Raw genomic sequence first — 24823 nt, 5'->3', positions numbered from 1 at the left:
GAGCTAGAGAAAAAAACACGATAAACACCAAACTGAAGAAAAACCAACCAACCACAAATACCTCCATGGCGTCCTACGTACATCTAAAAGCATCATCCCGCCGCCAAGCTTGCGAGAGCCGCCTGGTCCCACCTGCGGAGAGCCGCTGCTGACCTCGGGGGAGGCCTGGCCGCCGCGCCAGCGGCACCACCGGGCCCCTGCGTTTGGGTGGCGGCGCGAGGCGTTCGCCTTTCTCCCCGGCTCAGAGGTAAAGAACGGCGAGGATGCGCCGACAGGCAAGCGCTCGGCCGCCGCTAGCGCTAAGCCTGCCTGTTCGGGAGGGCAGGACAAAAGCGTACGTAACATGAAAACAAGAAGCTAAACGGATTATTTAAGGATACTTTGAACTTAAAGTGAACTCAACGTATCAGAATAATAAATAAAACACTTTGTGTTTTTCCTTTTTGTAAGACGTGGCTACATCAAGCTGAAAGGAGCAGAAGGCCGGAGGAGAGACAACCAAAAATTCTCGCCTCTTTCAAACAACATGGGAGATACAGTGAGTGTTCCACCCTACTTGCTTATTTTTGATCATTTACTTTAGAGAAATGTTTATGGCATGAAGTACTGTATAAGAAATGTGCATACACAAATACATGACAATTATACGTTAAGTTCTTTACAATATTAAATGTGTAATATACAATTCTACAGATATCTTACATACAAAGGTGAATGTTGTGCCATATATTCAAATATGGCAATGCCTAGCAACTTTAGAATGTCGTACAAGTATAAAACCACAAAATAAAATAACTTTACAACTCTTTTAAAGTAGACAGGTTTGCTCAACTGTTCTGCTAAGTTAGCAGGCCAACATGTATCGGCCAAGATTTCTGGAAGAGATTTCCGAGTTGGGTAAGCAAGGTGAGGAGACCTGCAGAGGTCCGATTTTCCACGGACAGGTATCCAGCCCTTTTCCAAAAATCAGACCCCTGCCTAGGTTGCACCTTGGATAGTCAGTACAGCTCATCGCTTTTGAAAATACTGGTCTTAAACATGATTTTTGTATTTTGCCCAATTGTAAATCATTCGGCATTAAATAACTTGACCACTTAATACTCTGTCCCTTGCTCTATGTGGCCATTTATGCATCTAAAAAGAGTTTAATTAAAATTCAGCACCTACAACAGTATTCTATAAATTAATGTGGGAGAAACTAAATTGTGATTAACACGTGAATTAGTTATTGAGGACCCAATCATGCTAAAGAGCAATAAAGAGGATTTAGCAGAATGCTATTTATAACCTTGCACCTGCAAACATGGTGCCGTCTCCTGAGTTAGGAAGCCCTGCAAGTCAGAGTCGATACCGATTCACGGAGGAGCAAGAACCTCCTGCAGAGTGGGCTTCGTTAAAGAGAAAATTACACAGATAGAGGGCAGCTACAGAATCGGTATTTTAATAATATTTTAAAATAATAGAGGAAAAACAATCTAAACAAAAGGTGGCCTGCTTTCATCGGACAATGGCAGTAGAGGATTTTAACATGTTTTTGCAAAAATTCCAGACCCATAAAGAGTAGGCTTGTCCAAAATTCTGAACGTTTCCTCCTAAAATGTGGGCTTACAACGTGGTTAGTAAATGAATAACAAGGGGTGGCAGAGCTTGCTTGGCAGAACCATGCTGCTTTGACAATGCAAAACTTAACAAGTTTCTGAGTCAAAACAAGACTGGCTTTAAGAGAACTACGGCTCCACGTTTGGTCCGTGACCCTTGCGTGACGGTGGATGGCATTTTACTTTGTGCTTCCAGATCCCTACTTTTGCAAATACTGCCATAATCGGCCTTGTCAAATTCTTTGTCGCTTTTTTGTTTCGTTTGTGTGGGGTTTTTTAGTACTGAGCACCAGTTGACTATAAATCGGTCCTTTTCGGATTCTGGATTCTGTCCACAGAGAGAGATCTCAGTTGGAAATGTTGTATAAAAATAAGCCATTTGCTTGCATGAGTAAATACAATCACAGAAGTGTAACATAACGTATGGAGGTGTAAAGCACGTCTGATATGAAGGAGGTGTGGCAGTCGGGGAAGATACTCAGTGCAGTTTTTCGTGTACCATCTTCCTCTCGGAGGCGCCCACTTCCACGCATCACAGCATCGGGGTATCGTAGGAAAGGCTGTCGGAATCGTTTCTCCTGCTCATCTATTCAAATTGCTTTAATTGGTCTTTCTGCAGAAGCCCAGTCTAGGGTCAGGGGTTTATGAAGCTTTGCCTTTTTCACCACCACAGCTGTTCAGCCCAAAGTACATTCCCAGCAGGGCTGGTACGCTGAGCATGCTCAGGAATTTCATCGTGAAAAACGGACAACTGGTTTTTCGAATGCATTTCATGGCTGGCTACATGACAGGTAGTTTCAGAATACCACTAATTGGCAACATGAAGTCAAAATCTGTTTGCTAATACTGTTTTGCAAATCCTCAGTGTTTCACATAAGGGACTATTAAACACTTCTACGGTTACAAAGGAGTACGGGCAGGGTCTAGTCCAGGGGTTCCTGTTTTATTCTGATTGTTGGGGTAGGTTGTGGTCGTCTGTCTTCGCGACACAGCACGTATTCACTGAACTGAGAGGAATCCACCCCACCACCGCATGAAGCTGCCACGTTAAATCCCTTCTGAAATAATCGTTCGAGCACCTGCAATGTGGGGAAAAAAATCAGATTAATACATAGCAAATTTTAGTGATAAAAGCATTCAGGAGCGCCAGATCTACATGATGGATTTAGTCTTTCGACTCCTCGCTGAATGAATATTATTCAGCTATAATTCTATAACTTATTCTTAAATGACTGCACTGTGATTAAAGTCTCGCTCTCAGCAAACCTCTGTAGAAAACAAAAATTAATCACACAAATAAGCACTCCGCAGAGCAGCTTAGTACATTATATAGTAAAATACTGGACTGTGGTGATATTGATGCTATCTCTTACTGCTTATAGAAAGCAGCATCGGGTTTAAGTCGTAATAAAAAGTGCCCATTATTCATTAGTAATACGAACAGTCTTACAGAAAGGGGCTGAAAACATTTCTCAGCTCCTCCTTGGCAGATGAAAATGTATTAGGAGTCTGAGTGACGCTTCCACCAGATCTCCATGGACATCGCGGCTGTGATTTCTCCCTCGCTGGAAGGGAGTGCTGCTTTTAGCGAAGCATGGCAGGGATGGGATGCGGAGCCAAGGTGTGGACAACAGGGAAATGTTCTGGCCCAGGAAAGAGGTTAATTTGTATTGCCCAAATACGTATTTTCTCTTTCTCCTTCTAAAGAAAAGTTGGTGCAATTTAGATGCATGAATTTAAGGAACCCAGAGGCAACTTCAATTTCTGAGACTGTCACATAGCGTATTACCCTAGGATATACTGATCTTGGCAATATGATCGGGGCCGTGTTTTCACATGCGTGAGCGTGTTGATATACGGTTTCCCAGCAGAGCAGGACACACACAGACTTTTCTTGGCGTTAGGCGAGAGCAGATGCCAGATCCACCTTCGGCAGATCTGCAACGCAGGATCCAGCGGAGGAGACGCCGTGCTGCCTCCCTCCCACTGGCGGCTCTCCCGAGCCCAGGACAGCAGCCTGGAAAAACGGTTCCTGGGTTTTTCTCTGCTGGCAAATGCCATCATGAGGAGCAGCCTGTACCATTCCGTAACAGTTTCGCCCACGGTACCGCTTCCATTGCTACAGCACGTGGGCCCGCTGCGCTGGGAAGTGAACCTGATGATTTACTAAACCTGATGAACTTGGTAACACCAGCATGCCCATGCGACAGCCGTCTGCCGCCCCCGACGACAGGGACTAAGCTATTTAAGAACTTGTTCACTCAACCTAGAGAAGTGGCTAAGCAATACACCCACTGTCAGACGGAGTCAACTTGCACGCTTTCATGGGTTTATGTTATAGGAAGAATTTGATTTCTTCTTTGGTTTTACTAGCCCTGTGAGCACTCAGCAGTTACACCTACTGCAGTAGTACTTAAAAGTCTTGTGTTTCAAGGCCCAAGCTGGTTATGTTAAAGACCTGCACACACGACCACTGCCCTCACCCTCACACACAGACCCGCGTGAGGCCACGGTGCACTTCTTAGTGCACCGTTTCTTTTGCCTGAATGTTGGCTTTGCTTTCCCCAGAAACATCGGTTTGGAGCCTTTATTAAGGGTAACTGATTTTGAAGGGACGCCTGTATCCAAGGCGGTACCGTAGTGCAATACAAACCATGGCAGCAGCACTTGCTGGTTTTAATCCGCAGGAACCCTCCTCTGAGGTCGCCTGTGTTACCCATCTGCATTGTAATCCATGGTTTGGGTTTTCAGGGGTAACCAAAACTTTGTACTTGCTACCCTGGCTGCTAAGGACAGGCGAAGGAAAGGAGCTGCTCCAGCACGGCTTTGCCTCAGACATGCCAAATCTGCTGGAAATCAACTTGCCTGAGGAGCTCTGCCTGGCCTTGGGACACTGGGACTTATGTTCTCAGAAAGCTGCATCTGCCAAATCTCACTGACTTTTGCCCTGATTTTTATATACTTTATACTGTAAGAAAGTTGCAGAACTAAAAGATCAAAAAAGCATTCCGGTGTATGGAAGAAAAATGAACCTGGAGAGATTAAAAGAAGGGGTGGGAGAGTGGGTTATCAAAATATATTTAAGAGAGAGAGATTAAGCTTACAACTCTCTTACTTCTCCAGGCTGTATGCAGCCTGTAGGCCAGAAATAGGGTGCAGACACTAACACTTGTTCCTGCTCAAAGAGGAAGGCAGGGGTTTGAGAGGGAAGGACGAGTAAGACATCATCAGACTGCTGTTTCACAGGCTGGAGTGTATTTTGACTGTATCATGTATCCCTGTTCCTAGACCTGGCAAGATGAAGACAAGAGGCGACCCAGCCACAGGAAAAGAGGAGGCTTCTTCCATTTAACGGGATAGCGAAACAAGAGGATTGACAGGTAAGATTTCAGAGAGATGGGACTTCAAAATCCTTGCTAAAAACTTCATAAAACCAATTTGCTTGTAAGACAAAAAAAGCACGGGGGTGCCCTTGGCTTGCCTCAGTCCAAAGCCATGGAAGGCTGCATGTTAACATAGGACTTTTCTTTACCGAGCCAGCTCTCTGCAAACATGCAATCTGGGTAGACATTACACCTTAGAGCACCTCACTCAGAACAAAGCGATTCATTTTTGCTACCTACGCGCTCAAAGGACTAGACTGCAGGCTATAATCTAGTGTTAAAAACCCTGGTATCATCAATTTTCTCAGCAAGGAACAAAACAGGCCAAATCCTGTAAACAATGCAGAGAATGTTTAAATATAGTGGAGTTTTAAGTGTAACTTGGATGAGGTTGAGCTCAGGTCTTGTGGAGAAAGGCTCCTAAAGGCTGCTTCAGTATGCGCTGAGCACTGGTTTGTATGCGCCGGTGCGTGCACAAGACTAAACGGCGTGTTGAACACGAACAGATTTAAATGCCATTTAGTGAATTTGGCTCTGTGCACATTACCTTTTTCTGAAGGTAAGATACAGACAGAGGGAAACCGGTAAGCGTCTCTGAATCGCATCAGAGCTACTCCCCTCTATATCTCCAAAGAGAATGTGCCAAAAAGTGAGTATCAGCCATGATTGTCCTACGTACGGGGAGACACACACACTATTAAATAGAGGATTTGTGCTAGGATTTAATCTACTCTGTCTTCCAGTATTCCAAGCACATCTGATTTCATTGGAAGGTTTTCAAAATAGAAACATACTTTCACTTACTGCTTTTCATTTAAATTTTGCAGAATACTAATGAACACATTCTTAATTATGAAGACTCAATGTTCAACATACGCAAGCATCAAAGAATTTTCTGGAAGGTAAGTTCATGTATCTCACCATTATCTGTTGCGAGGAGTTGAAAAAACAGTGTCAGTCTTAAGAAAACTCTGTACCTATATGTAATTACAAATGGGCGTTAAATTAAGAGCTACTGTATTTTTTTGGCTCCTACTACCTACTGAATGTTAACATTCTTTGTTTTATATGCACAGTTCTTGACACAAAACATTTAATGAAAATATTTTCCAAAGACCCAAAGAATTTATAAATATTGCAACTGTGCTGCCAAGCACGTTCAGCAGGGCATAGGGAGACAAAAGTGATGTATCTCAGCAAACAGCAGGCAGATTTACTGCGTCACTCTTTGAGATTCTTTGGAAATGATTCTGCTCTTCCAGCCGCTACCCCTCCTATCCCACCTCCCTTAAGTCTGTGCATTTGCTTCACTGTACTTTCAACTTCTGACTTAATATTGTTTAGCCAAAAAATCCTGGGAAGGGCAGCGCCCATGCACTGACCGGAGTCCATCAGAGCCAATGATAATTAGCCGCTGATTTCATCAGCCTTTGGTCTCAGGAATGCATCATTTTCCAGAAAGTGTTTGAAAACGCTTTCTATTAATTATATAGTAAAATGATGTAATTTAGTAAAATGATGTAATTTAATAATATTATTTATACTGTAGACTCTTTGACAGAATTTTTTTTTTTACAACATGAACTTGCAAAGAGACTCTTTGATTCTGTCTGAATTTTGACTGAATTCAAAATACATTCAAATAACAACAATGATTAGCATTCAGCTTTTACTACAAGCACACGTTTCGTACCAGTACGCCACGTTGGATAAAATAGAGCCAAGTGCTAAGCCATGCGGACATCCAGCACTTTGACTGGCTGCTTGCAGCGCTGAGCCCGTCAGTGGCTCGCAGCGACCCTTTATTGTTTCAGTTATTCTAATTTCTTGCATGCATCTAACCGTATCACATGGACAGAGTGGCTGAGACACAACCACGCTTCCCCCTCCACTTACCTTAGCTAAACTGCAGCTGCTCCCTTCTCCACCCAGCACAGTGATGCATTCAGCACTGTTCCCACTGCCAGCAAACGGATCTGCCTCCAACCCACCTCCAGCCTTCTATTTTTGGGGCAGCCCACTCTAAACCTTGCCAAACGTGAAATTGCTAAGGACTGTGAAAAATTAACCACAGGCATCGGACTGTTAAAGTTCAACCGAATAAAACACTTGGGAGTCTTGAACCAAAAATCACCAGAAATAGCTGGGTTCAGACAATAGCGTCTACTAGCGCACGGTGCACCAGAGAATGCTGCCCCAAGGAGGGAGGTCTCAGTTGCCAAATGCAGGTTGTTAAAACCACTCCAGCTCCTTTACATATTCTGGTAACTGCAGGTGTCCTGAAAATGCTGTCAAGTGGCAGCGTGGGAGACGGAGGGTGCCTCAGCTTGCTGCGTAATAACACCACGGGTAAGCAAGGGCTCTGGGCTCTTGCGCTCCCTCGCTATTACGCCTCCCTCCCCAACCTGCCTGGCCAGCATGTCCCATGGGCCAGCTCTCCTGAGGGTATTTGCCCACAGGGAAGTTTATCGAGAGCACCAGGCATTTCCCACAGCCCAGCCAGCACCTCTGCAGAGAACGGTAACTTTGGACATACTCCCCTATAGGTTGATTTCACTTTCCATAACACAAGTAATTTGCAGCATATTTTAAAGGCGGACATGCAAAAACCAAGAGCTCTGTTTTGCCCTTGTTAATTAAGGCAGAAGTTAACAGCATCATCAACGCCATTCCTTCTCCGCAGCCCAAGTACAGCTACAACACCAAAGCTTTGGCCGCAGTGGCGGTGATCCCTCGTGAAATGGCATTTCTTGCCCATAAGGCTGCTGCCTAAACACGAGCCATGTATTTATTTCCGCTACTATCCACCTATCTGTCCAGTTATCTTCTTTTGTTTCATATGTTTAATTTTAAACCTAATGTCAAAACTCTGAGTAGAAAATGAAATACATTTTGTTTAAAATACTCTGGGCAATTTTTATAGAACATCCTTTTGAAAAAAAAAAAGTGCAGAGATCAATTTTTTTAAGTCCATCCCGCAGGCACCATCATTTAATTATGAGTGAGACATAAATTATGCATTTACACATTGTTGCATTTTCTATAAAATGGTGTGGAGATTTTTTTTTGTAGTTTTTGGAACTCTCTCTTTCTTCCTGGGGGCACTTTGGAGGGAAAAAAAACTGCCGCAGGCTATACATTGATGAAAAAATTAGCATTTATCAGTATAACACCATTATGAGACCAGCATGGCACTAACATACACAAAATCTAAATCTATTTTTCTGCTTAGACTTAGGAAAACCTGAAAGACTGTGATCTCACCAGGCAGAAAATGTCTCCTTGCAGTATAAGCACTGAAGGTAATTGGGCAGAAGCAAATAATTTGCATATAATTGAACAAGAAATAATAAAAAAACACCCCAGCAAATAGATGAGCCAGCACCAAAAGGCCATTACCTGCACTGAATTCAACCGGCAGTATCCGTTCAAAGGAAACCTAATAACGTGGGTAGGGTCCTGGTTCCAGCCTGCGTTTACGGAGTTGCACATGACGTCCCCAGTCTCTGGGAAGATCTCTTCTATTAAAGCTTTCTCCCCGCTCAATGCAATTCTTTCCCCCAGATCTGGAGTCACTCTTACGACCAAGCAGTCACAAGGCTGGAAATGTTTCCTTTGTTCCTTCTCTTGTTTCCATCGCTCAAGTTCCTTAATCATTGGCTGCAGCTGGTAATACTTTGCTTCTTCATATAAAAGATTAAAGTCCTGGGGGAGAAAAAAAAAAAGAGAGGGAGAGAGAGAAGCTAGAAATGCTTATAGTTCGCTTTTAAAAATAAGTATTGTTCCTGTTTGACCTACTTAGGCTTATGTATTGTCAGCAAGAGTGCAAAGGCAACAGGTACCCACATACTTTGTCTTCGTCTTACACCTACACAGAAAACCACACTGTGTTAGTGTTGAATCTATTTGAGCTGACCGTGAAGTTCCCACTGCACTGAATTATTCTTTCATTTATTATCCCACAAGCTCAATGCCAGAAGGCATTTGGATTAAGAAATCAAAATAACTGGTTGCAATAAGCAAAGCCTGCTGATGTAAGAGAAGATGTCCTGAGCCCTAATCTTCACTCTTGGCCTCAGATATTCACTTCTGATCTTACAACAGATTTTAGGCTTCGCTGTCACCTCTCGCACACATGTTACGAGATGGAGATGTCAGTTCAGCTTCACTTCTCACCTGTCTTTGCTGAGTCTGAAATTCAACTGCAGCAGCTCAGCTGCTCCCTGCCTTCCATGATTATTCATGTATTTAAAGTATACCTTAGAGCCTGGTAAATTATACAGATGTGGTGACCATCCTGCTGGCTGGGAGCTCAGATATGCGCTCCGACAACTTAAACAGTTCTTCCCAGCGATTTGTCCATCACCTCACTTGGGCTTTGGGCAATTGAAATTCCCAGTTTGATCCAATTCCCAGTTCACTGCTTGAGAGGTCTTCTGCATACCCTCGTTAATAACTTTTCATCAGATTTCCAACAGATCTTCCCACCACAGCTTAAATGCATGGGAGTACATTAAGGCAAAGGGTGTCAGCAGCCCCCCAGATCTGAGGAGGCAGCAGTGCCCACCAGACCAAGCCAGAGAAGACAGAGAGGGGGAAGCACCCAGGGGCAGTTTGCTTACACCGGCCCCACCACCTCCTTCAGCCTCCTGAAGGGAAGAGGAGCAACAAGAGCACAGCACCAGCTCCTCTCTCCAAAGACCTGCCGTTTGCTTTCCTAGCTGTTTACAGATGGAAATGTTGTACCACAGGTGCACTACGTGACTTGTGTGGAGTATGCTGTAGGTCAACACCTGGACATAAAGGCCAGTCCTCCACCACTGCGATGAAATGACAAGACTGAAATGACTGGAATCATTTAGGCTGGAAAGAAGGGCATGACAAGAAGTAATCAAGAAATGGGCACCAAAATTACATGAAAAATAACCGCAGAGCTGCTGCTCCAGGACTCGGGGAAGAGGGGGAATCAAAGGTCAATGAACGTGCAGCACAGAAAGGAGCGACTCTTCATAATGGCTTCGAATTAACCTGTAAAATCTGCTGCTGCAGGACATTATTGAACCAAAGCAGTTAGCTGTGTTCAAATTTGGCACCACAGACCCACCGCCAGTAGGGGAGAGGTGCTCCTTCACCCCAGGGCTGCCTACAGCCTGGAGATGTATGAATATTCACAGTGACACCGGCAAGGTTATCATGTTACAAAAGGGACATCCCATCCTTTACATCTCTTTGATGTCTGTTAAGGCTGGGACAATACGTGTACCATTGTGCATCACTAAGGGAAGAAAAGAAGGAGAGAGAAAAGGTAAGAGCAAGTAGGAAGAAATGAGGGCAACAAACACACTCACGGGAAGAAGACAGAAGATGAAAAATAACAGGAAGATTAAAGAAGCTGCCTCATCTCCTGATGGAAGGTATTTTTTCCCCTCTCCCCAAAATCAGCACTCGGCTGAACCATTACTGCTTTTCTCTGTCCACCAGTAAAGGTCCCTGGTTACTGACCATGGGACTGGTTTAAACCTATGGGGATTAGTGGCCTAAATTAAAAAACAACCCCTGCCTCAAGCTTTCTGAAATCTTCTTTGTGTGGGACACTGGAGCAACACAGTCCACCACTTAACTGCAGTTATTACGGAGGTGTCTGCAGGGGGTTATCAAACATTCACTGGGCATCTGCTGGTCCCGTGTATCTCTCTTTTTGAGCAAAGGAAAACATGCAATGCTAAGGAAAAATGTAGTGTAACGCTGTAGAGTGAACAGGAGCATCCAGTGCTTACTGAAGGTAATGGAAAGTCTCTCGCTGTTTTCAATAGGTCCTGAAGAACCAGTTTTAGAATATCTGTGTCCGTGGTCACTATAAAATAACATATTATTTGTCAGGTCAATCAGTTGAGTATGTGCTAAGAAAACTCAACAGTAAAGCCCAGAAGAGGTGGTACAGCCATATAAAACCCAGTCCATTTCTGAAAGTAAAGAGAGGTACAGAGCTCCTGAGGCTGGATACAAAGCCCATTACATTCATGAGAGTCTTTTTGACTGACTTCACTGGGCTTTGGACTAGGCTGACAGTATCCAGAATCACCCGAGTTCAATGGCCCAGCACCCCCGGGCTAAAACAGTAAATGCCATAAAGCAAACAAAACCAGGATCACACCACCTCTACCTCCCCCACAGCCATGCCCACTGCATCAAATGCAACTCTTTGGTGACGCCTGCTAACCATCATGTGTCCTAAATAAACAGGATACATTTTCTATTCTGGTATCATTTTGTGATAAGACAACTAGTTTTCAGATGAAGCAGCTCTTCCACTACTGTTCCCAGAACACAGCCGTGCTTCAGACAGCCGTGTGGAAACCAGAGCTGTACTGGAGCACCGCGTGCTCCGCGGGATGCCCCCAGTCGTAAACTGCCTGGGTTAAGCCAAGGTTCTTGGGTTAGTTTTTAAAGTAACACACTCATCTCCATGTCCGTTCCACACTTGGGGTGAGCACAAATATGCCGGGAAGGCTTGTGCACCTGAAGGAAGGGGTCTGTAACAGAAGCTGGGAATCGGAGGCGTGCTGGTGCGAAGAGGCGACGTGCGTGTGCGGCACCGGGAGCCTGGCACCTGCTACCAGGCAGTGGCGGCGCAGGGAGTTTGTTGTGCTGTAACCGCTAGAGAGGATTATACCGGGTTTGTGTGGCAAGGCTTTGGTAGCAGTGGCTACAGGGGTGGCTTCTGCGAGAAGCTGCCAGAAGCTTCCCCTGTGTCCCACAGAGCCAGTGCCAGCCAGCTCCAAGATGGACCCGCTGCTGGCCAAGGCTGAGCCCATCAGCAACGGTGGCAGTGCCTCTGGGGGAACGGAGTTGTTAAGGGGGAAAACAACTCTGCAATTGCAGCCGAAGAGAGGACAGAGAACATGTGAGAGCAACAGCTCTGCAGACACCCCAGGTCAGGGCAGAAGGAGGGGCAGGAGGTGCTCCAGGTGCTGGAGCAGAGGTTCCCCGGCAGCCCCTGGGGAAGCCCATGGTGAGGCCGGCTGTGCCCCTGCAGCCCGGGGAGGACCCCACGCTGGAGCAGGGGGATGCCCAAAGGAGGCTGTGACCCTGTGGGAGCCCCATGCTGGGGCAGGCTCCCAGCAGGACCTGTGGCCCCATGTGAAAGAGGAGCCCACACTGGAGGTTTGCTGGCAGGACTTGTGACCCCGCGGGTCTGCTCCTGAAGGACAGCACTCCGTGGAGGGACCCAGGCTGGAAAAGTTCGTGAAGAACTGTCTCCCGTGGGAGGGACCCCACACTGGAGCCCAGGAAGAGTGTGAGGAGTCCTCCCCCTGCAGAGGAAGGAGCGGCAGAGACGACGTGTGATGAACTGACCACAACCCCCATTCCCCGTCCCCCTGCGCTGCTGTGGGGAGGTGGTAAAGAAATTGGGAGTGAAGGTGAGCCTGGGAAGAAGGAAGGGGTGGGAGGAAGGGGTTTTAAGATTTGGGTTTATTTCTCATTATCCTACTCTGATTTGATTGGTAATAAACTAAACTAATTTCCCCATGTCAAGTCTGTTTTGCCCATGACAGTAATTGGTGAGTGATCTCTCCCTGTCCTTCTCTCGACCCACAAGCCTTTTGTTATATTTTCTCTCCCCCGTCCAGCTGAGGAGGGGAGTGATAGAGTGGCTTTTGTGGGCACCTGGTATCCAGCCAGGGTCAACTCACCACAGGGATAAAAATGCGTCTTCTGTTAGGAACAGCAAGAGGAAATTCATGGCTCTCCACCAGTGATGGTGCTGGGAAGGGACAACTTCTGTGACCCCCCCACTCCGTGTACTTGCACGCTGCCCCCGACCAGCCACCACCAGCAGAGCCTGCCCCACCGCCCTGACCTGCTCTGGCTCCTGTAATGAGAAATCTGGCATTTCTGCACTGACTTGGGCACCACTAAGAAATTTGACAACGTATTTAGGGAGGGAAAAAGATTTGTCAAAACCAGGAACAAAGAATGAATGGCTCACAGCATGGGGGTCCAGTTCTCTAAAGCTGTGCTTGGGCAGGGTAACGAACTCGACACACCGCTGAGTCCACGATCTTCTTGTGCAGGTTTTATACACCTTTTGGAGTACTGTGTGGCTGTGACTGGACTGGAAGCGATGCCCAGCTCTGGATTGTCTACACACGATGCTCAGTATGCCCAGGTAATACCGACGTAGGTGTTTCCACCCTCGCACTGTAAATGTAAAATCCTGCCCTGATGATTTGCAAAAGTTTAACATGAAATGTCAAGTAGAAAAATTTGACTCACAAGGGATCTCACCCAGGGAGGTGCCACAGGAGCTGCAAGAAAACATTTCCATGCTGCTCATTTTGAGAAGTTACCAAATGCAGATGCAGATACGAATCTTCCTAGACCTATCCAAAAGTGGCACATTGCACTGAAACAGGCACAGGAGTCGCTACGGGGTTGTTAACTGCCTAGCACAGCGGCAACGTGCACACTGCTTCATTGAAACTCAGCCTCCGAGCAGCCTGGTACAGCTTCTGTCCCACGCATGTGCTGATAAATGCCTACAGATATTGCACGCTCTCTGAAAGGGAGACTGAAAGGGGAGATGGACAGTTTGGCCTCTGATTTTGCTGTAAAGTAGCACAAAAAGCCTTCATCAGCTACTATGAGCCTTCAACTTCTTATGGCTGCTGTAGGAACTAGTAGGGAAGTTCTGTCAGGTCACCTGGAAGAGGGACCAGATAGCCAGGTGGGATGCACACAGCCTTTCTCCATCCACAACTTTTACACAACATTTACACCTCATAGGAAAGGTAAACAGAACTTTCAAAGACACAGATTGTGCCTTTCATAAAATAAGCTTCTGCTCGTGATTCAATGGAAAAGCTTTTTTTCTGGTGGATTTCACATTGGCTAAATTCTGCAGTCACCTCTGGCAAGGGTGCCATCTTCCTGGGGAGGAGACGGGAAGCGTGACTGCAAGGCCAGTTGTGCTGCTGTTTTGGTATCTGTGCCAGTGGGTCAGTAAAGATCTGCTAGCGACAGGCAGAGACAGCCAACAGAAACTGCGAAACCATGTCTCCTGTGAGCCTGATGCTGTCCTCTTCAGTACTACAGAGGTCCTTTGCTTTTGTACCTGATGTTGACTCCTGAACAGGCTGAAAAGGCTCTTTCTGCCCATTTTTCACATGTTATTCTTTGTTTACGTGAAACAACAAACTGTCATCTTGACTCAATGTTTCTTTTATATTTTAGTGCTGTGAAGATCTGACTCCTGGCTATGAGAGAAAGTTGCTCACTTCTAGGACAACTGCGCCATTTACTAAGGTCAGTTTGAGAACACTTAAAAATTAGATGCAAGCACTAATTTAAAAATGATATTAATAGATTAGTGTGCCAGCCTTGTGGTTCCGGTGCTACAGGTGACCTCTATAATCCATACAAAACATGTCCTGTGCATTCGTGCTCCTCCCTTCCTTAAGACGGAGTAATAATATACACATTGCCTACATCTATTTTTGTTTGAAGATCTCTAAGCAGGGAGTGAGTCTCAAATAAGTAGGTACGATGGGTCCTGGTTTTGCATGAAGTTTTGTATTGGCAGTGAAGGGGAGAGATGCTGCTCTTAAGTGTCCTGGGGAAACACCTCTGATGGTGGGGCGGGATCAAAGCAAAGGCTATTTGGGCTGCAGACGAGGGGCAGCTCCTGTACCAGCCATCCCCTAACCCAGCAGCGTGGCAGACCAGGGGGTGCTGACTCCATGCTCTGCTCGAGGACATTTGTTGCGCAAGGTGGCATGGCCCCGCTCTGAACTGGTGCAGGAGAAGGAGCTGTAAGCAGCTCCCAGCCGCTCGCCGTCACCTCACCCAGCACCGGGTGGCTGCGAAGGAGAACCGAGCCCAACAACTCACAGTAATTTCTCAGCATACTTCATGTGGCTTAAAATCCCCCAAACCCAGGAAAATTATATGAACTATTAAGAGTGTTGCTTTCAGCAGGGAGACCTGTCAGATACTAAACACTTTCAAGTTCTGGCTTCTTAGTAGTTGGAAGTATAATTAATATTCAGTGTAAACACACCAGTCAGACTTGGTAATAAAGAATCACTAGCCTAGGACCACATACCCCACTTTCTCTGCATGTCAGTGTTAACTTAGTCTGAAAACACCACTTAAATAGCAAACACAATAACGCTGGTGCGGTACTAACATTCCAAACTTTCCAAAATAACCATCTGAGCAGCAATTCAAGTTGAAAAGCAACTTGGCTAAACCTTGAGGCTAATAAACTGCTTGATTAAATTAAGGGGTAAAAACTAATAAATATTCAAAACACTTGATAATGCTTTGTTTGACATAAAGAACATTTAATGCAAGTCTCACTGGAAAACCTGTCAGGTTTTATACCTTAAATAGAGTTTTGCATTTAGAAACTCTGAGTGATTCCATTTGCTGCCTTTGATTATTGTCTTCTGTCACTTTAATCATGCTGGTAAAATTACACGATTTCTGTGAAGTCAAATCCGTTTACAATGCAGTTTTAATATAGCTTTGCAGCACATTCTTCTATGCATTTTTATTTAGTTACTCCCTACCTAGCAATACTTTTCTTTGTTCTTGAGCCCTCATTAGCCTGGGGTTCGCTCCAAATCTCTCCCAGGGAGGAACTAAATAAAATACAGTTAACCCTATGCAAAGAGATGGTCTGGAACAACGGACTGAGCCCGGGCACAGCGCCGGTTCTCCTGAGTCTCTCCCAGCCCTGCCAGAGGCTCGCTGTGCAGACAAGTCCTTGGCATCCATCAGCACTCTCACCTCCAGCTCTTACCAAATCCTGCTGGTTTTGTTTCACAGCACCTCTGAAATCCGGATGCCGGTTGAGGCCATGATCAGCTCAAACTACATCTCTTCTACCCTCACTTCTCACAACTTCTTGCCACATCAGATTGTCCAAAACGCTGCCGCTAAAGCATCTCTGGAATTTCACCTGTACTGCTTCTCCATCCACCCCCTTTTACTTGATCCATCTTAACTCCACAGAACTGGTCTAGTCATTAGCTTCACTCCTACCTGTATGTCTTCTCTCATTTCTCTGTAAAAAGCTTTTCTCTCTTCCACTCCTTAATGGTCTGCCTCTTGCCCTGCTTCATGGCACCCCAACCCGCAGGCCAGCCTCCCCGACCTGCCCACTGCTCCCCAGAAAGACCAGTGCTCAGGACAGCCCTTCTGGGCTGGAGCTCAAAACCACACGTGAATGCCAAAACTTCTCCCTACCTTGGGACTAGATGTGTGCTCCCATCACACAGCACCTCTGCTCAACATTAACTGTAAACGCTCCCACACCAGGTCAAATACAATTACCCTCGTAACTTAGGCAAGAACGGCTGAGAAGCGGTTTGCAGCATGAGGATCAGCTGTACTCCAAAGCTAAAGCCACCACAGCAACCACAAATCTGGACTGACTCAATAATGACTGGCCAAATTATCTTGCCTACCTAGTCCAACATGCAAAGTGAAATCTTACTGCACAGCGCAGGAACCTTCCTCTCCAGCAATGCTCCACCGTCCTCTAGCTCTGAGCAGATCCCTGCTGCCATCCCAATTTACTCATCTTTTCATCCTGGAGTTAATGCTTTTGTTGAATCTTGCCATCTACAGTTTGGACACTTTTGTCTTCTAATTTTCATACATAAGGATGACAATGTTGCAAGTTGTGTAAGTGCAAAGCCAAATAAACAAGGCTAGGAGGAGAACATTTAAACAATCAGGATGGGCAAAGCAACCACCAGTGCCATTACTTCATAGAAAACATGTATTGCTCCTTAAAAAGCCCTCAGTAAATTCCATCTCCCAAGAATATTTTGACATTCATAAATTGTGTAAAAGATTGCTTCCTAAAATCAAAGTATCTACATCGGTTCTATCTAACACAAATCCTCATGGGTTTGTTTAAGGGTGTTTCTTTTTTATACCAACAAGAAAAAGATTTATACAATTTAAGTACTCAAAGTATCAAATTTAAAACATTTCTTTCAGATTCTGAGCATTAAACCCTGGTAAGTGCTAGCTGCTGATGTTGCTTCTTAATTGTTGTTATATCCTGATAAATAAGCTAAAAATGTGAGAAAATACAATTAGTTTAGAAAAACTGATTTAGCCGTAAGCTTCATCATTTAACTTTTTATGGTATCCATGACAACCATTGGTCCATTATTAAATAATAGCATCCCTGGTGTAATACACAAGTACTAAAAATCCTAACAATAAACAGCAACATTTAGTTAAGTGTGTTTAGGTCAAGTACACTAACCAACCTGCACCAAAACAAATGACAGAATGGGAGGAAAAAATGGATTGTAGACTATAGCTTTCCTTACCTTAAAGTCATCTGGGAGCAGTAGCTTAGATGTCCTTAGGAAGCTTAATATATATCTGAAAATTTCACCATCTCGATCAATGAAATAATGTTGTTTTAAACTGTCCAAGACAATAGGCTCTGTGCCATTAAACAGACGACTTATTCTGAAAAAAGAAAAGAAAAACAAATGGGCAAGAGACAAAAATCTCATTACATCCTCAGGGCTTAAGAACATCCAGCCAATTTAGCTGCATCAATTCAATGTGCGTAAGATAACGCAGCATCTTAATTTGGTGACAAACAAGTGCATATAGATGCCTCAGACACGTGTGCGCACCTGCACGCTCACGCGCACGACGCACGGCACGCGAGGTGCTTGTGCTCGTGCAGACGCAGGCGCGCACACCAGCAGTGAGAGCCCCGCAGCTGCCCTGGCGCTCAGCTTCCGCTGCCCCGAATCAGGGCTGCGAATTGAGCCCACGACCCCAACAAGGAAAGTGCCTGTGAAACGCTGGCAGAGTAATTTTGGTGAGACTATGCGTCACTGGCTTCGTTATAGATCTATGTCCACCATGTCCTGCTAATGGAGAACCGAATGGTTACTCGGAGATGGGTTCCTGGCCATGAGCTTTTCCTCCCTCCAGCTTGGCTGTCATTTTGATCACACACCATCAAAGCCTTTCTATGCTAGAAGAGAGGCTGCCCGTACATCGAGATGAGCTGTTTGGACCTGTCAGCGCTGGATAAGTGGCCATCCAACGCTGAATGTTTTGGCAAACCAGCAACCAATGCCCCATGCAGCATCTGCAGTGCTGCCTGTGGGACCACAGTCCCACCACCCGTAGTCCTGGGGATCAGAGTTTGGCAGAAGCAAGCAACATGGCAAATCTCTTGTGAGCAAAGGAAAGGAAGCGAGACCCATGAGACACAGGGATCAGCTGGTTACTGGACCAAAATACCACATCGGCTACATCACTCCAGCTTTCTCCATATCCTGAGGAGCATGCTCTGCAGAAAGCAAACCAGGCATCTGCCTGGCTGACATTCCTCCTGCCTCTCCCCTCCAAATGCCTGGCTTCTCTCAGAATGCTTTGTCTTCCCATGAGAAATAACCCAGCTGAATATATGTTCTTGAAAGGAAAATCGCAGGAGACAGACAGCAACGACCTATTAAGTAATTGAGTCCATCTCTCTGACAGTGCAGCATTGTTCCCAACTGCAGAGTGTCTCGTGTTTCAAAGTCAAGTCTTAAATAACCCTGCCAGTGAGGACTCCTCCATTTCCCAGGGAGGCTATCCCACAGCCTGCTGCATTTCACTGTCGAGCTGTCCCTTCGACTTGGCCATGCAATCCCCCCCCGTCCCTCGCCGAGACCAGGGCAGGGCTTTCCCCTGCTGTGGGTAACGAGCTCATCAAACCCTGCCAAAGGCCATGGCCGGCACTGCTGGCGAATGCTGCAGCCGCAGCCTCGCTGCCTCCCTCCTTCCAGCACCACCACCACCCCACCCCAAGCTTTCTGGCCCGGCAGCGAGGGGAGCGGATGCGAGAGATCACAGCCTGGCTGGCGAAGGCGCGTGCCCACCCCGGCGCTGGGAAGGGGCAGGTTCGCTCCCCCGCCACTGCCCGCAGTGCTGGTGCTTCCAGCTGCGCCCCGCGCCACTTGCTTTGGGTTGTGGGTTCATGCAACATGAGATTTGCTCTCCACAGCTGCACCTCGGTCTGATCTTTTAACTTGCTGATTTAGTTGTAAATTTAATTAACGTGCTGTTTATTTCTAAATTAACTGTGGAGATATTAAATAAAACTGGACTTAGCACGTTCCCACTGAATTCAGCTAAAAACCTTTCTGCCCTCTTAAGCAAGCTCCAGGTTTTACTCCTGCTCTCGTGTCCGTGTCAGCATTCAGCTAGTCTGAATTACTTATGAGAATAACCAAATGCTCCCCTAAACTCTAATTATAATATGTTTACTGTTTTTCTTCAACCTCTAGCTTTTCAATGGTATCAGAAAACACCATCCAGTTCACACTGCAACATTTAATTTATATAATCCAAAGGTTCGGTAAGCCTCCAGTAATTCATTATTATCTTTTTTGTTGTTATTTTGGGGCTATTTGCCTGAGACCGTTAAATATATTGCTTTGTACAGTGTTAAATTTTATTCCAGGAACCAGACAGTTAATTTATTTTCTTAGACATGCACATGAGCCAGTGTGCTGTGCTGGGTTAGACTGAATGCAGAGGAAACACTGACAGAGCAGCTTAATGTTCAGTACAGTACATTTATTGAGTAAACTTGCGTGGCTATTGAAAGTTTTGAGATCTTACACCTAAACAAGCTGGGCAGTGGCTTAACCCTCCTCCCCTTCGCTGCCCTTTCTCTTTGAAGTCTGCAAAAGCAACACGCCGGCTGCTGTTCAGCTCTGCCGCGCGTATGGGTGAAGGTTTGCCAACAACGGCAGGGCGCAGGGAAGACAGGGTACAAAATTTTAATGGGCCACTCTTTAATGTAGTGAAGCATTTTTCTGGTAATGAAAACAAAACATGAATTTTGAGGCCTTTGTGGAGTGCCCTGAGCTGTATTTCTTCACCAGTGAAATTACTGCTGGGGAAAGAAACTTGCAGAGTGTTGAAAGACTTAACTGCCACCCCAAAAACAGAGTGATGAATAGTTTAAGGATTTATTTGACGTTTTAGGGGGCTGCTATGTTCCAGGAACCAACTTCACTGCAGCATGTTGTAACACTGTGTGTGGAAAGCGCTCCTGCTTCTCCCTTCTTGCCACTATGAACCGTACCTGTAGAAAGTCCATCAGAAAACGTAACGCTGTGAGAGCACGAAGTGAACTCAAATGGCAGCTTCAAAAGGAAAATTTGCCTGACAGGTTTACTCATCACATGTGAAGCCATAGAAAAGAGCACAGTGACCAGGGGCAGCTCCATAAGCCCCACTGGGACCTGATGTGCTCAGTGAATGGGTCTTGAGTGGACAGAACAATATGCTGCATGCAGAAGCGTGGAAGCAAAATGCGCACGAGCTGTCAGGCAGTCAGCAAGTGCAAGGAGATGGGAATGGTTTTGCAGGGCGTAAACTTGTTGATGTTCAATCAGAAATTAGGTACCAGTCCTAAGCTGCTCCCTCCAGCACCCCGCCATGTAATGTGAGTTAAAGTTGTGGCGAGCAGCTACAGCTCTCAGCTCGAGCAAGTGCTCACCCCGAAAATGGTTGGTTTTATGACTGGCCATGGTGCCCAGTACTGTACTGGTGGACAAGTTGGGTAATAGCATTTTCCGGAGACACTTGTTTAAGGCACATGGGAACGGTGCTTCCTAGTGATGTTTGTGAAGAGGTGGAAGGCACTGGAAAACAAGAGATGAGGCCAAACCAGCTGCACTTGGATCCTACAGCGACGGGTGAGTCTGAGCATGACCGCTTCTTCAGCGTTCCCACCTTTTGCAAGAGATGCTTCACTTACTAATTTAAAAACACTCTTAACATTTCTGGACAAGATTTAGTTTCCAGACAAGGAGCAGACTGAGCCAGGATCAATCCAAGTAGTTGCAAGCCTAAGGATGGCAAGTTTGCCTTTCCATTGCCTCCACCTCCCTGGCCAGGCCCCGCTATACTCGTACCATCTTCCCAGTGCACAGTTCGTCCCAGCCGTCCGTTTCTCCTTCTCAGTTGCTCCTGTCCTCCTGGCAATGTGCTCTTCCCTACTGCCCAGCCACTGCTCCGCAGTGCTGCCCACCCAATCTTCGCAGGGCCCCTGCTCCCGGCCACTGCGGCATCATGTCCCTGCGAAGCAGAGCCACAACGGGGCTGGTGTCAGGCCTCCAGCTTAGCAGGTCTTGCTGGCACCTTGAGCTCTGGCTGGCTGCTCTTGCCCATGCCTCCCAACATCCAGAACACAACCTGTTGATCCTAGTTCTACAATTTCTTTTTGCTTCTGTTGTTTCTGCTAAAGGCTTCTACATTTTCAATAATGTTTCGCCAAAACGCCAAGGGGCGAGTTTCTAGCTTTGTACCAATTTTACTATGATATTAAGATCTCCTTTTATTAGATTAAAAACAAACAATGCAGCCAGCCAACCCACAAGGACAAGAGCGCCAGTAAATTCTTCTCTTAGTTTCTTGAGGAAGCTGTGTGCTGCATGCAAGCACCTACAGATGGCTGCTGCTACCATCTCCCCCGTTAACGCTGGCGACCAGTTTTCCACCACACGAGCTCCCTGCAGCACCTGTAGAGACAGGAACACAAGAGGGGGCCTGCAAGGCAGTGAATCCAGCCCCCAACCTCGCGGCACACCACCTCTTTCATAAACTCACCCAACTTCATCTTAGAAGCAGCCAGGGCTTTTTGCACCCCCAGCTCCCTCTGCAGCTCCCTCAGCCTTCCCAAGATCAGCACCGAGCACAGCCACAGCCCTGCACATCATACACCCACTGTTGGGGGGTTTATGGGCACATTGGGACAGAAGAGTTTTGGGGGGAGGGGCTCGCTTTCTGGTTTGGGGCCAGTTTAGCCATTTTCTTGACAGCTCCCGTTTTGAACAGGAAATGTAAGTCCTTAATAAATTGGTTCCAGAGGCTTTAAGAGGAGCAGCCAGCATGGTGGGACCTGTGGGACAGCCAGCAGCCGGGGCTGTGGCAAGCACCAGCAGAGCCCTCTGCTCCCCACTGCCAGGGTGGCTGCTGTGGCCCTGTGCCCCCCACACCCACCCAGCCAGCACAGCGACACCACGTAAGTAAAACTCTCTATCACAACATTGCACTAAAAGTATTAATTTAAGTAATTATGTGATTAATATTTAACTGTTCAGTGATATTTTTGTCATTCATAATTTAGTTGTTTACATTTATTAAAAATTTATTCTGTAGACACTTTTTCTGCCCAATGTCAAATCAGCAGGGAGTGCACATTTCAGCAAACTGTCATTAAAATATGTCTCTCTCCGAATTTTATTGGCAGAGAAGGGAAGAAGAGAGAAATGCCTGACCATGGGTCTTGCAAACACACGGGTTTGTGCTCCGCTCGGTGCCCTCCGCTGTATCTGCTGCCCCTCCATGCACCCTCCTGCTCCATTCAGCACAAACACACAGCGAAGCTGACACGAGCTCTGCAGCTCTCCCTGCACTTTATACGGCGGCTGACAGTTGTACTTGGCTTTTGGGCCTTGCTGTGGAGCTGGAGGAGGAGGCGGCAGTTGTGGAAAATGCTGCAGAGAAGAGGAAGAGGGTTGTTTAGAGCCAGGACACCGAGCATGACCTGAAACTGCCCTGCGGGACTTGTTAGCTAAGTGTCCCAGGTGTACAAGCAGAGCCCAGTCATTGCTGCTGAGCACAAACAGTGCTGCTTATCTCCTAAATATTTGCTCAAGGTGGGTAGGATAGATACTGTTATCTGCTTGGAAGGGAAAAAATGCTGTGAATTGGAGCAGAGGTGCTCGAGAGACCCGGAGCGCTTCACAGTGTGTCTGGCACTGCTGCCTGTGTAGCTATGTCTAAGTCTGCTGCTTGTCCCGTCACAAGAAAGTAACTGCTGGGAAAGAGCAGCAGAAAGGCGCTGGAGCGGCAGCACCCTCCCCAGTGCCGGTGTGCCAGGAGCTGGCTCTCTGCGGACACTGCAACACCCCAGCCGCAGCAGCATGGCCTGGGCGGACACTGGATGGTGCTGCCAGATCCTTCACAGAATCACAGAATCACTAAGGTTGGAAAAGATCTTCAAGATCATCAAGTCCAACCATTAACCCAACACCACCATGCCCCCTAAACCATGTCCTGAAGCGCCACGTCCACACGTTTTTTGAACACTTCCAGTGATGGTAACTCCACCACCTCCCTGGGCAGCCTGTTCCAATACTTGACCACTCCGTGAAGAAATTTTTCCTAATATCCAATCTAAACCTCCCCTGGCACAACTTGAGGCCATCTCCTCTCATCCCATCACTAGTTAGTTGGGAGAAGAGACCAACACCCACCTCACCACAACCCCCTTTCAGGTAGTTGTAGAAGGCAGTAAGGTAGTGTTTTTCACATTTCCATTATTTTTACTGTAAAACCAGCTGGGTTTGTGCACAAGTTCCCAGCAGAGCAAACTGTAATGGAGAAGGCACCTGCAGCCCCTTTCCCCAGGGAGGCATACTAAAGCACCCTACCTGTCAGGAAAGCAGGCAGGGCTGGCCAGAGGAGGACAAGGATAACCCCGCTGAGCAGCAAGCGGGTGACTTCTGCCTTCTGGCCTGACGGTAGTTATGAGGGAGAGATGGTAAACGTTGTCTCTGCCAGGACACATGCTCCCTCACGCCCTGTACAGCAAGGAACGTGGCTAAAGGTTGCATCTGGCTGCAGTAGTTTTTCTGATCTGCCTCAATTTAAAACTTCAGCTATAATTAGCATGAAAGTCCATAAACAAAGCTCTGTTGTATGGTTATACCGCACCTTCACACCCTGCTACTTGACTGGTGATTTTAAGCCTTCTCCAGTTATGGGAAAATGGTGCTAAGGAGCGGCGCTGTGCACAGCGTGGGTCTGTGCACACACGACCCGGCTGCAGAACGGTGCAGAAACTCTGTGCGGGCGGCTTCGCCCTTACAGCTCTGACACAGTTTCCATTTTAATCAAAGATAACATCTTGACCGCCTCAGATTGCTACAGGCGTACACTTAGCTTGGAGGGTGTTTCAGCTGGGGAGAATTTTGGTTTAAGCATCTTTTAAATCTTGTATTTGTACAGTGATGGGAAAAAAAAAGGGGTGTGGGGGGAGTGTCTGAGTCTTAAATTGAGGGTATAAACTGTTGCTCTGCAAACTATGAAATCCCACCAGCCACGTGTGCTTTGGAACCAGTTCACGTGCCTGAAGACGCAGAGAGGTGCCCCAAAGTGGGGTTCTGGCGTAAGTAAGCCCAGATCAGGTATCGGCTTCCAGTATCAAATGGAGTGCAGGCATCAAGCACTGCCACATTAGGCAGGTCATCGCTCCTCCGCAGGTGCTCGAGCCACCCCCACCACCGACCCCTTCTCCCACCACTCCTGCAAGACCAGGGTGTGCACCCACATTTCAGCAGGGCAGGCTCAGGCACCAGCATCCTACAGGCACTGCCTGGCCCCGTACAGGCATGGCTCCGCCCCGGACCCTTCAATCCTGATGGCACAAGTGAGCAACCGCAGATATTCAAGTACAAAACTGACCTATGAGAACCAAACGGAGATACTAAAGCCTGTAACCCCCAAGCCCCTCTCAGTTTTTAACAGGAAAAGAGCATCAAGTAGTATGGTCCAGGCTCAGCAGAGGGATGGAGGACGTAACTCACAAGGTAACACATTTATCCATCTCCAATTCCTACAACCTTCTGTTCCTGCCTTCCAATGCTGATTCTGGAATACCATATGAGTTTTTTGAGCCACATGCTCACTTTGCAGTGCTTTTGAAGGATATTACACTCATTAACTATTAAGCACCTGAAGGAACTGCAGGATCTATTACCTAGATTTAATACTTCATATTTT

The 24823-nt window shown here is 46.6% G+C and overlaps 1 protein-coding gene across 1 annotated transcript in view; it reads right to left on the bottom strand.

Moving 5' to 3' along the window:
- Positions 1 to 2521: 2521 nt before the first annotated feature.
- KCTD15 (potassium channel tetramerization domain containing 15) overlaps positions 2522 to 24823 on the bottom strand; it is a gene marked incomplete at both ends in the record, with an annotated part of 38994 nt that continues 16692 nt past the window's right edge. The window contains 3 exons of the mRNA XM_082005472.1: positions 2522 to 2677; positions 8381 to 8686; positions 17338 to 17482. Coding sequence (XP_081861598.1) covers positions 2522 to 2677; positions 8381 to 8686; positions 17338 to 17482 — 607 coding nt within the window. The remainder of the gene's footprint in view (positions 2678 to 8380; positions 8687 to 17337; positions 17483 to 24823) is intronic.

Source organism: Phaethon aethereus (genome assembly GCF_964289735.1).
Source record: "Phaethon aethereus genome assembly, chromosome: 13".
Lineage (NCBI taxonomy): Eukaryota > Metazoa > Chordata > Aves > Phaethontiformes > Phaethontidae > Phaethon > Phaethon aethereus.
The sequence above is the reverse complement of the archived record's forward strand: the minus strand, read 5'-3'. Positions and strand labels throughout refer to the sequence as shown.